The following is a 17,167-nucleotide window of genomic DNA, read 5'->3' on the forward strand; positions in this document are numbered from 1 at the left end:
TTGGAGTCAGTGCAGCGCAGGGCCACAAGGTTGGTGGCCGGTTTGCAGGGGATGCCGTGTGAGGCGAGACTGAGGGAACTGGGTCTCTTCAGCCTGGAGAAGAGGAGACTCAGAGGGGATCTGTTGGCGACATACAGGTATGTGAGGGGGTGTCACACGGAGGTGGGTAGAGACCTGTTCTCCCCTGCAGAGGAAGGCAGGACGCGCTCCAACGGAGCAAAGCTCAGGGAACCAAGGTTCAATTCGGATGCCAGGAAGCACTTCCTGACGGTTAGGACCCCCAGGGTGTGGAATGGGCTTCCCCGGGAGGCGGTTGAGGCCCCCTCGGTGCGGGTGTTCAAGGATAGGCTGGACATGCACATGGTGGGCATGTCGTGAGCGGAGCCGGCTGGTGCTGGAGGTCAGACTAGATGGCTCGGGGGACCCCTTCTGACTCGCTCTGCTTTCTATGTTTCTAAAACGGGGGGACACAAATAGGACGACACCAAATGGGCCCACGCCTGCGTGTGGTTTCGGCCAGGGCGGCCTGGGGGGCCGGCTTGCCTCTGGCGACCCTGCCGTGGGGCAGGGGCCCCTGCTTTCAATCCAGGCTGCAGGTTATTACGCCAGCTGGGCTGGGCTGGGCTGAGGGACGGAGGCCACGCACCAGGGGCCTGGGCGGAGGCGAGAGGGTCAAGGACTTCCCAGGTGGCACCGTGCAACACTGGCTCTCCTGAAGTGTGCGTTGTGCGTTCCCCAGGGGGCAGCGGGGCCGGGACCACCCTGCAACTTCCACTCGGACACTCGGCGAGCCATGCCACGGTGGGCCAAGCTCGGGGCCCCTCCAGCCAGTCCAGCATCCTGGCCACGCGGGGGCTGAGGGAAGGCCGCAAGCAGCACCTCCTCCCGCCAGGGACGTGCCTGGGCCCCTGCAGGCCACCAAATCGGGGGCCGTCGTGCCACTCCAGGAAGCACCTGCCCCATGGAAACAGCTGTCCTTGGATCTGTTCCCGATCTCCCTGCAGTCGGCCTCTGCATAATCCCATGGGACTGGGGCGGAAAGTCCTCCCTCCCCGCTTTCCCCAGGCCTCCCATCTTGCTAGGCCCCGCAGCCGGTTGCAAGCCTTCCTCGTGCGGGGCTCGCTCCAGCCCCTGGATCGCGCGAGCTGCTCTCTTGCACACCTTTTCCAACCCGAGAACGGCCTTCTGAGCCGCAGAGAGCAGAACCGCTCGCAGCCTCCCGGGAGTCTGAACGGGAGAGGTTTTCATCAAGCTGTCCATGACAGCCCCAAAGCGATTTCCCTGATAGCTCCAGTCTGCATCAGTTGATATGTGAAACCGGGGGGGGGGGGGGAGGAGGTTACCCCAACCGGGGGTGTCACTGAAGCTCACTCGCCATTTCAGTGCCTGCTCGTCTGGTCTGCAGAGATGCTTTCGAGACGTTCACAACCAGCCTCCCCGCAATTAAAGCACCCGAAATAACGAGCTGCCATCAGCCAATCTGCCAGCCTCCAGGAACTTAATTTGCATAAAGGATTAGGAGGACATGAGGACAGCTGGAGGCCGGCAGCTCGGCATGGCATCCCGAGCGGGAGCTTCTTGTATCCCCACTTGGAAGGATGAGGAAACACGGAATGCCAAGCAGGTCTTCTCTGCCCAGGACCTGGAAAGCCTGCACTAGGCAGGACAGGCTGGCTGGGAATGATAGGAACCGTGCTCCAAGACATGTCCACGAGGCTGCACGGAAGCCTGCTGAGCTCAGGTGGGAAAGGGTGACCATCTCCTAGGCCAGGGGCCAGCGACCTTCAACACTCCAAGAGCCGTTTGGCCCCGTTTCCCACACAAGAAAACACCGGGAGCCGCAAAACCCTTTTGACGTCTAAAATGAAGATAACACTGCATATACCGTTTTTTACCTTAATGCTATGTATATCTTCATTATGATTCAGCTGCAGCTCTTGTTCAGTCAAAACTGTTATTTTTAATCTTACATTATAAACTAGTAGGACTCCTTCCATACATTTTGAATGGGAGCTTCCTGCAGAGTCAAAGGCAGTGCTAAAGGGCTGCATGCATTAAACGGCAAACCCCGTAAGTTCGTCAGCAGTAAAAGCAAATGAAGCTACCCACGGATCATTAAACGTTTGGTTTTCTTCAGAAACTTTTCTTCGATTTATCCAAGCGCTGTGCCGGCACGGGCCGCGGATCGGCGGCGGCCGTGACGCGAGCGACGGAGCCACGGCAGAGGGGTTCAAGAGCTACGTGCGGCTCCGGAGCCGCGGGTTGCCGACCCCTGCCCTAGACCATCTCCTGGCACTCCAGACTAAAGATCATCAGTAAGATTATTCTGCCGCCACAAAAGCTCGAGCAAGTCAAGTGGCTGCCCTGAAAGGGTTAAGTGGTGCCCCTGCGTCCCCCAAGCATCTGAAATCAGAACATAAAATATATTTATACCCACCAGGTAAAAAGAAAAGAACAGAAAGAGACCCTCGCCTGGAGCAGCCAGGCATCATTCATCACGGCCCTGCTTTTGTACCGCAAGAAAAACTTATTAATAGTCTCTTGCGCATGGAAGCTATGACAAAATTTTGAGGGGACTGTCAGCTCTGGTGAAAGCAGGAGCCTTCGCAGCTTTGAAACGCTGCATTTGGTTTTTTATAGCACAATCTCTGCCCCCCCCCGCCCCCCGCCCCGCGCTTCCTTTTCTGGCTCATAAAAGCCGCAGTCCAGATCCAAGTGCAAACGGCAACCGAGAGACAAAGGCTGCCAGGGCTGAGCCGGCAAGACGGAAAGAGAATCCGCCCCAGAGCAATCTGACAGCCGCATCTCATCTGGCGCTTCATCTGGCAACCCTAAGCAGAGCAGCGATTTATTCTCGGCAACCGCGACTCCCACGGAAGGAACACGCGCACGCGTCGCCCCAGTGAGCACCGCCTCCGCGCAGAGCAGCCGCGCTTGCAGGACGAAAGGCAGGTGTTGGGAAAGGCGCTGGATGCCGAATCTGCTCAGTCACGGAGCCGCACGCCTGCAAGAGCAGGGCTTTCTAAAAAGCGGCGGCGGCTGCATGTCCAGGAGCCCAGCAGCCAGAGCAAAGGTGTGCTAACTCTTGCTTGGCGAGAAGGAGGGAGAGAGGCCCCTAAGAGGGGTTAAGCCGGCCACACGCGCTCCAACGAGGCCCACGTTTCCAGAGACCAGCTCAGGTGAGTGCACAGGTGGCCCAGCTCTCGCTGAGCGCCGGCAGCCAGGTCTGCGAAAGGGCCCCGCGGAGAGCGACGCTCCCGAGTCAGCGGAAGGCCCGCCCGTCCCTTCTCTCCCCCACGGGCAGTGGCATTCCGGGCTGCTTGGATGGACGATCTGCAGCTACAGTGACAAACTCCGGTTTGTTAGTCACAAACAGCCCGATGGAGAGCGAACATTTTGTCTGGCGATGAGCTATGCCCTGATTTGCCTGCCCACTGTGGGTTACTTAGCACACAAAGAGCAGCAGGTGCTGGGCATGTGCCCCGGCTGTTTTGATTGTGCAGGTCATCTTGGGTTATTCAAGGGTGAAACAAACCTTGCTAAGTCCCCGGCTTGCTTAGTATCCAAACGGCAGTTCACGTGTACGAGCTGGGATGTGTCATGCGACGCAGCTCCCCGGGCACAGAAAGGGCTTGATTTGTTGTTGGGTTGTGAGCCCTTGGTTGTTTAAAGCATGGGTTGTTGCTATGTGTGAACCCAGAATGTGGGTTGTCTGTGGGTTGTTTCACCAGACTACAAAAGTGGCAGCAGACAGCTGTTAAAAACCCGGCTGCTGGATGAGTCAACAATGCAGTGCCGTAGCAGGGAGGGAAACAACCCGGGCACTGAGAAACCAAACCACCGTTTAGCCACTTGTCTGTTAGACAAGTGCTGGGTTGGGCAAGGGTTTCTTGGCTGCCTTCAGGGCAGGGCCAACCACAGCTTCAAGATAGGTTAGGCTTACGTGTGAACCAAGCCACCCTGGGTTGATGCAGAAGCTACCTCTGCTCTGCGATGTCTGGACGGACCTTCCACTCGAGCAAATTCGCAGGAGCAAACAGTCTCACCATCCGAGACACTGGAGGACACATGCTATGCCGGTCTGGACAGAAAGATGGCCTACGGCTCCCAGCATGCCCGGGAGCACCTGCAGGCCCCCTTCCTGTCTAAACACCCATCTGCCTGCACTCCAGAGCTCAGGAGCGCGAAAAGAAAGAGCGCAGCTGTCGTGAGCTGGCCCCTTTCCTCTTTCCTTCTGATTCGCAAACTCCGGTCAATCCTGTGAAGTGAAGTTCCCTTTCTGAAACGTGACAGACGCCAGGCCAGCGGTAATTCTAAAGAGTCCACTGCCAGAGTTGAGGGAGAGGCCTCTGCCCATGGAAAGAGTTGCATCCACACTAGAAACATCCCCTGCCCTCCCTTTCTGCAGAGCTCCTGGCTCCACCGCCAGGGTGGCTCCTTCTGCTGGGGAGCCAGATGGGGGGAGTGTCGCAGGGGACGAGCTTGCCTCTCCCCACGCCTCCCTGCTGGGCCAAGGACCAAGTCTGGCCCTGCTCCCCTCCCATAGAAACATAGAAACAGAGCGAGCCAGAAGGGGCCTCCCAGGCCATCCAGTCTGACCTCCGGCTCCAGCCGGCTCCGCTCACGACATGCCCACCATGTGCACGTCCAGCCTGTCCTTGAACACCCGCACCGACGGGGCCTCAACGACCTCCCGTGGTCCTGAGCCGCTTCCAAAGCAGGCCAGTTCCCACGTTCCGCCTGAGAAACTTCCCCAGGGAACCCTGAAGCCTCTTCGGTGGCTCCTCCGCAGAGCCAGAGGGATCCGTCTGAGCACCCTGCGAGGCAGGCCTGATGATCTCGAGGTGCCCCTTACCCGTATCGGTGCCTGCTCACGTCTCTGATCAGCTTCTCCGACAGGTAGGCGCCAATGCGGTCCAGCTTCTCAGGAGCAGAGAGGGCGTAGAAGGTCAGCTTCTCCATGTTGGTCTTCACCAGCCCGTCCTGAAAGAAAGGGGGGCTTGTGGGTGGGTTTGGGTGACCTGGAGAGGAGCCAGCGAGGACCTCCGAACCCAGAGCCCCAGGAATGCCGGGAAGCGATCCCTGGCCCAGAGGAGAAGCCAAAAGGAGCAGGGCCAGGGTGCAAGGAAGCCCCTGGCTAGCCATTTGCCACAGAAGGTGCTCAGTTAGGGATTGGCCCCTGCGGAAGCCCCTGGCTCCAACCTTCTGCAGCGGCAACAGGATGCGGCACAGGTCCCTGCTGCAGCCAACCTCCCGCTGCCGGTCTTTGGTTTCCTTCCCGACAGAAAGGTCTTGGTATCTCCAACCTGGACTGGAGATAACAAGGGGGTGTGCTACTCCCCCCGCCCCCCCAGAGGGACTGCTTGGCCCACCCTTGGTTATCTCTGCAGCCCAGGGGCTCCGGGTGGGGGGGCTGCACACTTATCCTGCAGAGAAAGGAAGGAAGCCTGGCCCGCCCCCGTGACATGATCTGGCCCACAGAGAATCGCGCGGGAGGGGGGGTCCTCTGCCCCATCTCTGATGCAGGTTACCCACTCCTGCCTTATGGGGGGAGGGGAACGCCCAGCGAGTGGCTCTTCCAGGCAGCTCTCCCTCCTGCTTCGGCCGCTCTGCTCAGGAGGACACAGGGGTCCGCTGAGCCCCTGGATGGTCGTCTTGCTCGTGACCGGGGTGGGGTTGGCTGCAAGGGACTCCTCCCCACAAGTCTGGTGCTCGGTCCTGGACCCACCGGTTCCTCCCCACCACCAGGGCTCTGTGCTCAGGCCTTGGCCCCCTGGGGGCTCCGAGCTGGAGGCAAATCAGGGAGGGGGCTCAGGCTCCCCTGGGGTCCACAGCCTTGCAAAGCCACCGTCCGTGCCCGGGTGCTGACCAGCCTCTTCAGCCTGGGCAGTCGCCCCACGAGACCCCCAGTGGCAGATGCTCCCCGGTGCCTCCCTTGGAGGAGCCCCCCCCCCCCCGCAAGCCCTCCTGTGCTTCCCCACACACAGATCCCGGCGGGCACACGGCGGCACAGATCCGTCGCTCCCGCCCGCCGTGTCGCCAGCAGCGCACGTGGCTTGAAAGCAAGATATTGGGGGTGAGAGAAGCGGGGGGCCGTGCTGGGAGGACCCAGGGCCGCCGCACTCATGCGCCTGTCCGCCTGCGCAGGAAGGGCTTTTTCTCACCCAAAAGCCACACGGAGGCTCGTCCAGGTCTCCTCCTCCTCCTCCTCCGGCACTTTGCGTCCCCGCTGGGGAGCAGGGAGGGGGCGGAGATGAGCGCCTCCACCCCCGGGAAGGATTCCTCGAGCATCATGCTGCGGGGCCTGGCATGCGCGAACTCCCAGCGCAGAGTCTGGCTCACCTGGGGGCAGGACCTCTTCGGCGGGGGGGGGGGGAGGTGCGAGGAGAAGCCTTTGGGGGCGGCCACGGGGCCCGTGAGCCATCGGCTCTGCTTCCAGGTCCAAGGATGGCTCAGATACGGGCCGGTCTGCCCTCCCTCTGCACCTGACTCAGGCATCAGGCCCTTTCGGCTCAGGAAGGGGAACAAAATCTCAGGCCTGGGGTCCCGATCGGGCCCCCTGGGGTTCCAAAGATGGCCCCCCCTTCCCCCTTCATTTGAGAGCCCATGTGGTGCTGCGGTTAAGAGTTTGGGGCTGGGACTCGGGCGACCCGGGTTCTGGTCCCCACTCAGCCCAGGAGCCCAGTGTGTGACTCTGGGCCAGTCACAGCCTCTCCACCCAACCTACCTCACAGGGTTGTTGTGAGGACAAGAGGGAGAGGAGGAGGAGGAGAATTATGTAAGCTGTGCTGAGTTGCTTGGAAGGAAAAAAGGCAGGATAGAAATATGACAGATGAATAAATAAACCTGGGGATTTCCGCCTTTGGGAGTCTGCCAAGCCCCCTCTGAGGAAGTCGGGATGTCTTTCCGGAGGCCTGGGCTGCAACCTGTCAAAGCTTCAAGTGGCGACGTGCCAGTTGAGTCCTCCTGTCTTGCCTTTGGCTCACACCCTCTCTGCCCCCATCCGAATGAGACCCCCGAGAACTTCCCTGAAACCAGATGGGGCTCGCGGGCTGAAAGCGGTCCAGCACCTTCTGCCAGGGGATGCTCAGGAAGGGTGTGGAACGAGAGGGCGACGGCGATGCTGCAGGGACCCCAAACATGTTTGGGGTGGCTGCCCTACAGGCAGGGCGGTAACAGAAAAGAGGAGGTTTCAGTGGGGCAGGAAACTTCGGGGCAGGCAAGGCAGGGACCCCACAGGTGCCGCACTGGGGGTGCCAGTGCAGAATCTGAGCTTTTACGGGGAGGCCAGGAGTGCAGAACACACGCCAGCCGCCCGAGTGCCAGGCCCAGCCGTGCGGAAGGGGCTCCGCAACCCTCACCTCCGGATCCTCGGGGAAGATGTTGTCAACGAGCCGCTTGTAACGGGGACGCAGGGCTCCGCAGCATCCACAGACGCCTGGAAGGGAAGCGAGATCCTCTGCTCAAGGTAACGGCTGGGAAGGTGCGTCCAAGAACTAAGATTTTTGAAACCAGAGCCCAAGCCTCTTGCATGAAAATCAAGGCAGCTGATTGGAGTTGTTCAGTGCACATCAATTCCACACGAGCAGTTGAAGCAAGAGGGTGGGAGGGGTAAAAAGCAAGAAAACCCCTTTATGGAACAGGCCAGTTTTCTCCACCCAGCACCCTCCGATGTGCTGAACAGGAATGCCCATCGTTCTCGAGCAGCCCAGCCACCTCGGGGCCCCAGACCAAGGAGGGCCGGCCATGGTGAGGAAGAGCAGCAGCTGAGCGAGGACTGAGCCCACCAAACCTCTGGCAGCACACGTCTGGGCACACGGACTCCGAATTCAGCCCCACTGGGTGGGTTCTTGGCCCCACTTCTGAGAAACTGAATCCCCTCTTCTCAGGTTTTGCTGCGGACAGCAAGCCTGGTATTTCTGGCCCTCCCTTCTTCCCTTTGCCCCCCTCCCCTGCAAAAAGCTTTCCCACAAGGGGATGTGGCTGAGGGACCGGCAGGGCGCTGCAGCCCTCGCAGGGCACAGAGGGGACCGCGCACGGAGGAGCCAAGGATCTGGAGGCTCCCAGCCTTGCAAGCTGTAACGGCTCTCCAGGAATTTTACTGAATGCAAGATCCTGGGTCCTCAGGTGGGGTTGCTGAGGCAGGAGGCAGCTTTATTTAACGATGTTGACTTCTTCTTATACTTATATGCCACTTTTTCCCTCTTGCCAGGAACCCAAGGCTTCCTCCTCTCCATGTAATCTCACAACAGCCCTGTGAGGTAAGAACTGCAGTGGAGCATTTGGGAAGCCCAAGAGCTTCTCGACCCCGCATATGAGTCCGACCGTGGCGGAGCTCCCCAGACGCCCCTGGCTTGGACGCTCCGGTTTCTGCGTCCCTCCCGCTGCACCATGCAAAATGCCTCTGAGGATTAACTTCCTCCGTATTCGGCTGCAGCCAGCCTCTCGTTCTGCTCTCTCTTGCCTCCTTTGCTACCTGGATCGTGATTAATCAGTGCAGCATTTCTGTTCCCTCCCATTTCTATTCCGTGAGCAATTGAGCCTCCTCTTCTAGCGTGAAGGGAGGAAGGCAGGGACTCCTAATCCGACTCCTTAATGAATTCCTGCTTTCTATTCAAACACAATTCACTGCTCATGATCTCTTAAAGCCTCTTTAATACCTCATTATCTCGGGTTCCTGACTAATAGAAACTTTATCCCCGTTTCTAACGTGACAACATTACATATCTTGCAGAATTACAGGTAAAACATTGATTTTCAGCACCAGAGAAGCATGTCAGGCCTACACCCTAAACCCTTCCCCATGCTGGCTGCGGCTGATGGGCACTGTAGTCCACACGCCATTGCAGGTTACCAGTTGGGAAAGCTTCTCCACCTGATTCTAATTCAATGAGAATTATACTTCCCAGGTATGGCCCCGGGAATCTCCTGGGAGCACGTGTTCCAGGAGAAGCATTCAGAAGACCTTCCTTCTCATCTCCGGTACAAGATCTGCATTTCCCCGCTTCATGTAGGTCAAAGCAAGACTCTTCCCCCACCCCAACTACCCAAAAGCATCCACACAACCACAAAACATCAGCACCACTGCTGGCTTAATGGCAGATTAGCAGACAAAAGGACTCCAGTGACAGGTTTCCGCTGCTTTTCTTCTGTGTTTTCTAAAGGAAAGGCGGGTTGTGAACAAAGGCTGGAAGGGTAGTTGAAGCGTCGCCCCAACATACCCCCCCCAACTGCTCCCAGGACTAGAAATACCCCTGCCTGGGAGAAGGGATCCCTGTGGATGGGGGGAGGACTCTGCTGACCTCCCCCACAAATGCCCTGCCCTGTTAGGCCCTGGCCCAGTTAGCCAGCCACCGCTGAGAGGCAGTGCGGCATAGTGGTTAAGAGCCTGGGACTGGGGCTCAGGCGATCCGGGTTCCAGTCCCCGCTCAGCCATGGAGCCAACCGGGTGGCTTTGGGCCAGTCACGGACTCTCGGCCCAACCTACCTCACAGGGTTGTTGTGGCAATCAGATGGAGGAGGAGAATGATGTCAGCTGCCTTGAGCCCTTTGTAGGAAAAAGGCAGGGTATAAATCGGGAAATAAATAGATAAATAAATAAAATGCATCGTTCCACCCCCACTGGCCCAGCTTCAAACCTTGGAAGTCCCGGCCGGCTGAATGCTCTCCAGGGGGCAGGCTTGGCCTCGCCAGAGAGATGATCAGACTTTTGGAAGCGGAGGAAGCTCCGGAGGAGAGACCAGGACCCTGTGGACTCGCCCAGCAGCCTTCCCTAACACAGCGCCCCCCCCCCCCCAAGTGCTGGGCTGCAGCTCCCCGAATCCATCCTGGCCGGCAATTCTGGGAAAGCCGCTTAACGCATCTGGGGGCATCAGCTTTTACCCAACATGTTGAATGAAAATCTCCCCTCTATTATTTTTCATCACAGTCAAAACTTAACCCGGGGTTGTTTGTGAATTTGGTAATTGTTAATTTATTGGTATTTATAGGATTTTAAATCTTTTAAGCCGAGATGCACCGGGTTTTAATATTTTTGTTGTATAATTGTTATATTTGTATATTTTGTTTTTGTTGTGAGCCGCCCCGAGGCTTTGTTGCGATGGGGGCGGCATAAAAGCGTTTTAAATACATAAATAAATATGCTTTTCACAGGCAAGTTTCTAGTCCCTATGGCTGCACAGGGACGCTTGGAAACAGAAACACTGCACTCCGGCACATCCCCTGAGCCTCCCCTTATTCCCCCGGGGAAGCCTGAGTCGAGGCACCCCCAGCGTGCCCGTGGGGCACTGCGCAAACCAGCGGGGTGCCGCTCCTCCGGCCTCTTGCAACGGGGGCGAGGGGCTGGCACAAGGCAGAGGGCATCCTGCTTGAAGCACCGGGGGGGGGGGGGGGGGGAGGATGCTGATTGCTCCGGAAGCAGCAACGGGTTCAGGTTCGCCCCCGCGTGTGGCAGATTCTTCAGCTCCCCGCACTGCAGATAACTCACCCCCTGGGCCCCCCCAGGAGCCCAAATCCACACCCGCCCTGGAAGATGCAGCAAGAGGCGAAGCTCCCCCCCCCCTGCCCCGCCGCCTTCTGCTCTGCCGAAACACAAAGAGCACAGCAGTGCCCCCCCAGGCAAGATGGCGGGTGTGCCGGGCGGGAGGGGGGGCAGTGCAAGGGGGCAGTGCTTGGGCTCCTCCATCGCCAGGAAGCTTTCCCAGCGGGGGGGGGGAGTGGGGTGGGGGGGCAGGAGAGAAAGTGATGGGGAAAGCGGCTGCTTGGCATCCTGCCAGCACCCAGGAGGCCGCGGGCAATTTGCATGAGAAGGCCCGGCTTTTATCTCACTCTTTCCAGGCTCAACCCACTTTGCACACATTAATTAATCTCACCACACAGCACCCCCCCCCACAAAGACAAGTCACCCACCCCCATCTTTAATCTTTTTTGTTGTTTCGAAACAGATGCGGGTGAGTTTAAGCCAGGGATGAGTCACCCACGAAATGATCCCACAGAGAAGTGTCAACAGCCGGCACCCCCTTTCTGCGGGGGGGGGGGTGCCAGAAGCTTTCGGAAAGGTGGCAGGCAGGGCACGTGGGGGGCAGCGAGGGACCTCCGGAGGTGTCCCTGGCTCAGCCGGTCCATCCCTGGCCATCACAGCAAGAACCTCCGATGGGCAAACTGATGCCTGGGGGGGGGGGGCTTGTACTCCTGCCGCTGTCGGCCTGTGTTGGCAATTCTGGGTTCGGTGGGCCAAGCCACTGACTCGGAGAGCTGAGTAGCTTGCGGGCACTGTTACCCGCTGCTCTCCCTCCTCTTCCTCCTCTTCCTCAGCCACTCGCTGACAGGCAGGCAGAGCGCCCGGCATCGTCTCCTGCTCCTCTTCCGGCCACCACTGTCGTCTGGCCAGACAGACGGACGGAGAGGTGAGCAGGCAGGACACAAGGACGATGAGGAAGAGCTACTCAAGGGGGCCTTTGCCGTGGGCCCCTCTTAGGCGCGGCCCCTGGGTAACTGCCCAATTATGCCTACTTTCGGTGCCAGCACGGCTCAAGAGCGAGCCGGTATCCTCCCATGGCATCCAGGGCAGCGGGAGGACCCGGGCTGAGGAAGGCTGGGCCAGGGGACCAGCGACACACAAAAGCACGGAACAGCCGGTCCATGCCTGGCTACCGACAGCCCCATCACTCTGCCCCCCCCCCCGCTCCCAGCCTCCAAAATCAGCCACGTGCAAAGAACACCCCCGTCGGGCGAAACATCATAAGCAAGAGCAAGAGGGAGGCTTCCTCTCTGGCTTCAGTACTTATGCTCCCTTGGGCAGTGCCTGCCCACACCCCGCATCAATGGGGGGGGGGCAGGGGGCCTGCACGCTGGGCCCATGCCGAGACAAAGGAAAGCGCCCGCTCCAGGCACTGCAAAAAGGTTGGGGGGTTCAGCCCTATAGGGCACAAACTGCCAGAGGGCTCCTCCAAGTAGTCCCATCAAAATGAGCCATGGGGTGCAGTGCAGGAGCCAGGAACACCCCGCCCTGGGGATATATTTTATACAGTTATGTGTATTTTATATCGTTATTTATGTATTTTAATTTATTTATTTGTAAGCCACCCCGAGGCTTCGGCGAATGGGGCGGCCTAGAAATTTTCTAAATAAATAAATATGCACATCCCCACGGGGTGCTCCCACGCTGCGGGCGCTCTCCTCCCCCAGCAACAGAAAGCGTCCCTACCCAGCCCCACTTCCGCACGGGGCACAGGGCAACACGCGCAGCGTCCGTGCAGCGCCACGAGCAACGACAAACGGCAGCGCCCCCCACGGCCCCCGACAACGAGCGCTTTGCGCACCATGCACAGAAAGAGAAGTCACGGGGAAGCGGGGGGGGGGGGGGGGGAGAGCGAAGCCAACAGAGACAGACAGACAGACAGACAGACAGACAGACAGACAGACACGCCGCGGCCCGCCTTTACTCGCAGCCTCCACCTGCCCCGGGGGATCGCGAGGCCCCGTGCGCCGCAGCCTCGCCCTTTGTCTCCGTGACAAAGAGGAGAGGCAGGGGAGCTGCGCCGCCAGCAAGCCTGGCCCGGACCATGATGCGCGGCACCGGGGCGACCGCACGCCCCGGCTGCCCCGAGCCACCTTGGCCGGGGGGCTGCGACTGGCGCCACGGCGGGCCAGGGACTTTGCCCACGCAGCCGATCGCCGGGGCTCACGAGAGGCAGCCGGTCCTGGCAACGAACCTTCCCCGGAGAGCTCTGCGCACGGACCGAGGCAACGAGGCCACGGCTGCCTTGCCCTCTGCCAGGGAGGGCCGTCTGCTGTCCTTTCTCCCCCGCAGGCGTCCTCAGCGGGACCAGCCCTGCCCCGGGGGCAGTGGGGGCTAAGAGGCAGTGCAGCCAAAGAGGACGGGCGGAGAGAAACACGGACCTGTCTGGCTGCCAGCCCCGCGGGAGACGCGGAACAGCTGTGCTTCCCCAGCGTTGTGCCACGGCCGCCACAGCACAGTCGGTGCATCGCAGGGCACAAGGATCGGGGCCGGATTGCAGGGGGTGCCGTACGAGGGGAGGAGACTCAGAGGGAGTCTGTTGGCCACATCCAGGTGTGTGAGGGGGTGTCACACGGAGGTGGGGAGAGGCCTGTTCTCCCCTGCAGAGGAAGGCAGGATGCGCTCCAACGGAGCAAAGCTCAGGGAGCCAAGGCTCCATTTGGATGCCAGGAAGCACTTCCTGACAGTCAGGACCCCCAGGGTGTGGAATGGGCTTCCATGGGAGGTCGTTGAGGCCCCATCGGTGAGGATGTTCAAGGACAGGCTGGACGTCCACATGGTGGGCATGTCGTGAGCAGAGCCAGGTGGAGACGGGTTCAGACTAGATGGCCTGGGAGGCCCCTTCTGACTTGCTCAGTTTCTATGCTTTCATCCACTCACAACTGTTTTTCAGAGGCCAGGTGATTCATTCCCTCCCTCAGTCTACTGCCAATAGCTCTGCCGAAGTGGCGGCTGATGTCCATAGTCTGGACCAAGAGACAGTAGATCTGACAATGTGCTCCTGCCCCAGAAGCATTTTGCGCAGGACTCAATCCAGAACGGAAAGGATGGCCGTCCCTTTTTAATCAGAGGGATTTCTCGATTCAGCTGCCGAGCATCTCAGCTGGACCAGCACCTGGCGACCCCTGGACTTGTGGCACCTTTCTCCCCCAGCGCCTGGGGGACCCATGAAGACCGTCTGCTTGGTTGTCTTGAAGAATCCAGTGGATTCCTGACAGTGTCAGGGAAATATCCAGTATTTACAAGATTTATATTCCCCTGCATTTTCCCGTGGGGAGATTTTGGGGTTCTACATGAGAACAGATTTTTAAAAAGTAAAAGAATTAAAGAACATGCTACAAATGATATCAACAGAAACCTGAAGCTTCCTGAAATAGAAGCATTTTAGGAGTCCCTGAAAGCTACACGCTGCTGGCCCTGCCACCACTTAAGGCATAAGGTGCAATCAAGATATGCTAAAGACTATAGAATGTGGGGCTTTTATAGAGATTTAACAGCATTTGATCAGATGATGCTTAAATCAGATGCGAAAATGATTAAAAGACTATATAATTTCTTAGGAGCATGGAAGATGAACAGGTGGAAACTATGATAACGTGGGCACAAAACTTTGGCTATAATATTGAATTAGAAAAATGGCAAAAGCTGTGGGAGAGAAATATTAAGGTAACATTAGCAACTTCGTATAAAGAAAACCTGTTTAAAATGTTTTATAGATGGTATCTGTCACCGAATAGAGTAGCTGTTTCCAAATATGTCAAATGAATGTTGGAAATGTAAACATAAATTGGGTACTTTCTATCATATGTGGTGAACTTGCGACAAAGCGAAAAAGTATTGGATTAAAATACACAAATGGCCTGAGGAAATGTTACAAATATCTTTTAAACCTGAAGTTTTCTTATTAGGCATTATACCTGTTGATATTAGTAAACAAGAAATGTATCTGGTTTTACATGTAATTACTGCGGCGAGGATTGCATTCGCCCAACACTGGAAGAGTGAAGAACCACCCACCGACGAACTGATCTGAAAAAAGATCTTGGACTGTGCAGAAATTGACAGATTGACTTTGTCACTGAAGGAGAAAGAAGATATTGATTTCTATCAAACTTGGGACTCTTTTTATTATTGGCTAGAGAAATGGGACTTTGTATAGATTTAAATATGTTTTTAAGTTATCATAAATAGAAAAAATGTGGGGGCAGACCCAGCAGGTCCGATGTTTCTGATGACTGATGTTGTTTTTAGGGGTTTTTTTTGTATTAGGGTTATTTTGAATAAAGCTTATTATAAAAAAAGAAAGAAAGAAAGGGGCCACCACTTGGAAGGCTCCTCTCCAGGTGGGCCGCGGTCCGTGCAGAGCCCCCTGGCCCAAGCCGGTCAGGGCTTTGTACACGAGCTAAAAAGCCTTAAGCCTTGGCCCAGTGGCGCCGTGGCAGCCAGCGCGGTTACTCCCAGCGTGAGGCGCCGCCTGCCGGAAAGGGGCATCTCGGGACACTGGACCAGGCTTATGGGCAGCCCTGCAGAGGGCAGACCGCACTAATCCAGTGTGGTGCCGAGCCTACGAGCGCCTGTGCCGCTGTGGCCATCCCTGGCCAGGACAGGACAGGCTCTTGCTGGTATACATGCTGGCGGCACCTGGCCCCAGGCGCTTCCTCCCTCCCCCAAAATGCGCAAGATGAAGATGCTCAACCTGACCGGCACCAGAAGAAGAGGCGGTGCTCTGAGAGAGACGTGTCTGCCGCACCCGGATCCATTCACGTGGCAGTGCAAGGCTGGCCACATACGAAGAAGAGTTCGCTTGATTACCCCCTGTGATCTTCCGCTTTCATTTCGTCCTGTGTTTCAGACGGTAACAGCATGTCCTCAACTAGCACAGGACGCTGCGATCTGCAGCTCTCGTTGTCCAACAGCCGGCCCGTCTGCGTGATGCGCTTGCACAAGATCAAGGCATCCGAGGTGCTTCTGGGGCTGTGCTGCGAGCTTGTCAGGGAGTTCGCACCACTTGGCGACAGACCCATAGAACAGGAGGGCCAGAAGGGGCCAGACGGCCATCAGGGCCAGCCCCGGTCCTGTCCCAGCAGGACACCATGCTACCCCATCCCACTCAGGTGACTGACCAGTTCCTTCTTGAATGCCCCCAGTGTGGGAGAGCCCCCCACCTCTCCGGGCAGCTGGTTCCGCCACCATATTGCTCTGACAGTGAGGAAGCGTTTCCTGATGTCCAGCCTGAATCTGGGTAGTCGCAGCTTGACTTGATTATTCCATGTCCTGCACTCTGGCATCAGTGGGAAGAGACCTTGACCTTCCTCTTTGTGACAGCCTTGGAGGTGGTTATGGAGGGATCTCATGTCCCCCCTCAGCCTTCTCTTCTCAAGGCTGAACAGGCCCAGTTCCCTCAGTCTCCCCACACAGGGCAGTGTTTCCAACCTCCGGATCATTTTCATTGCCCTCTTCTGGACCCTTTCCAATTTTCTGCATCTCTCTTTACTTCTTGTGATTTGGAAGTCAAGCTTCTGTTCATGCATCCCAAAATAGCATTTTGCCCTTTTGACCGCTCCACTGCGTTGGTAGCTCCTATTAAGCCTGCTGTCTCCAATAATTCCAAGGCCTTTTATTTTTCCACGTCTGTTGATCCATGTTTTTCCCATCTTGTACCAATGCATTTGGTTTCTTTATCTTAGGTGCAGGACTTGGGCACGTGTCCCCACTGAATCTCACTCTGTTGCTTTCAGCCTGGCATTCAAGCTTATCAAGATCGCCCTGGACCTTCCTTCTGTCCTCCAGGTTGTTTGTCATTTTACCCTTGGGGTGTTTGCGAGTCCACCAGTCAAGTGGGTCTTACTGAAAACTGTAGGATGCATAATGTAGTGTTATCACACCGAAATAAAGTTTAGGGCTGAGTAAATAAAAAGAACTGCACATATTTCAATTTCCCCCAAATTTCTGGTTTTCTCTCATTTATGCAATTTTTCTGTGAATCTTTCCTCCTCCTCCCTACCAGGAAACAGAGCCTAGGGGAGCCAGCCATGATGCTGTGAAGCCTGGCAATGCTTCTAGCCCTCATGTGTGTGATAACATGCCGAAAGGGGATCTCCCAATGCCCAGGGACCTCTCAGAAACAAAATCTCCAGGGCCAGACAGGTTGGGGATCCTCACTCTTCCACACAATGAGAAAATATTTCATGGAACAGAAAATATTAAATATATAACACTATATTTAAGAGATGGGAGTACCAGACCATCTTATTTGTCTCTTGAGAAACCTATATGCGGGTCAAGAAGCAACAGTGAGAACTGGGCATGGAACCACTGACTGGTTCAAAATTGAGAAAGGAGTTCGGCAAGGCTGTATCCTGTCGCCCTGCCTATTTAACTTATATGCAGAGCACATCATGAGAAAGGCAGGCCTAGATGAATCACCAGTTGGAATTAAGATTGCCGGGAGAAATATCAACAACCTCAGATATGCAGACGATACCACTCTCATGGCAGAAAGTGAAGAGGAACTAAAGAGCCTCTTGATGCGGGTGAAGGAGGAGAGTGCAAAAGCTGGCTTGAAACTCAACATTAAGAAAACTAAGATCATGGCATCTGGTCCTCTCACTTCCTGGCAAATAGATGGGAAAGAAATGGAGGTAGTAA

The 17,167-nt window shown here is 56.9% G+C and overlaps 1 protein-coding gene across 4 annotated transcripts in view; it reads right to left on the bottom strand.

The window, feature by feature from the left end:
* Positions 1 to 17,167, bottom strand: part of EFR3B (EFR3 homolog B) — a 64,971-nt gene that overhangs the window by 29,930 nt on the left and 17,874 nt on the right. For 3 of the 4 annotated variants that reach the window (XM_044450360.1, XM_044450357.1, XM_044450358.1), the window contains exons 2-3: positions 7,362 to 7,438; positions 4,856 to 4,983 (exon numbers count right to left, since the gene is read on the bottom strand). In XM_044450360.1, coding sequence (XP_044306295.1) covers positions 4,856 to 4,983; positions 7,362 to 7,438 — 205 coding nt within the window. Of the gene's footprint in view, positions 1 to 4,855; positions 4,984 to 5,202; positions 5,274 to 7,361; positions 7,439 to 17,167 lie in introns of those variants that run through there. The other variant, XM_044450359.1, reaches the window with a different exon arrangement.

The sequence above is a fragment of the Varanus komodoensis genome, unplaced genomic scaffold, assembly GCF_004798865.1.
Source record: "Varanus komodoensis strain SLA01 unplaced genomic scaffold, ASM479886v1 scaffold64, whole genome shotgun sequence".
Lineage (NCBI taxonomy): Eukaryota > Metazoa > Chordata > Lepidosauria > Squamata > Varanidae > Varanus > Varanus komodoensis.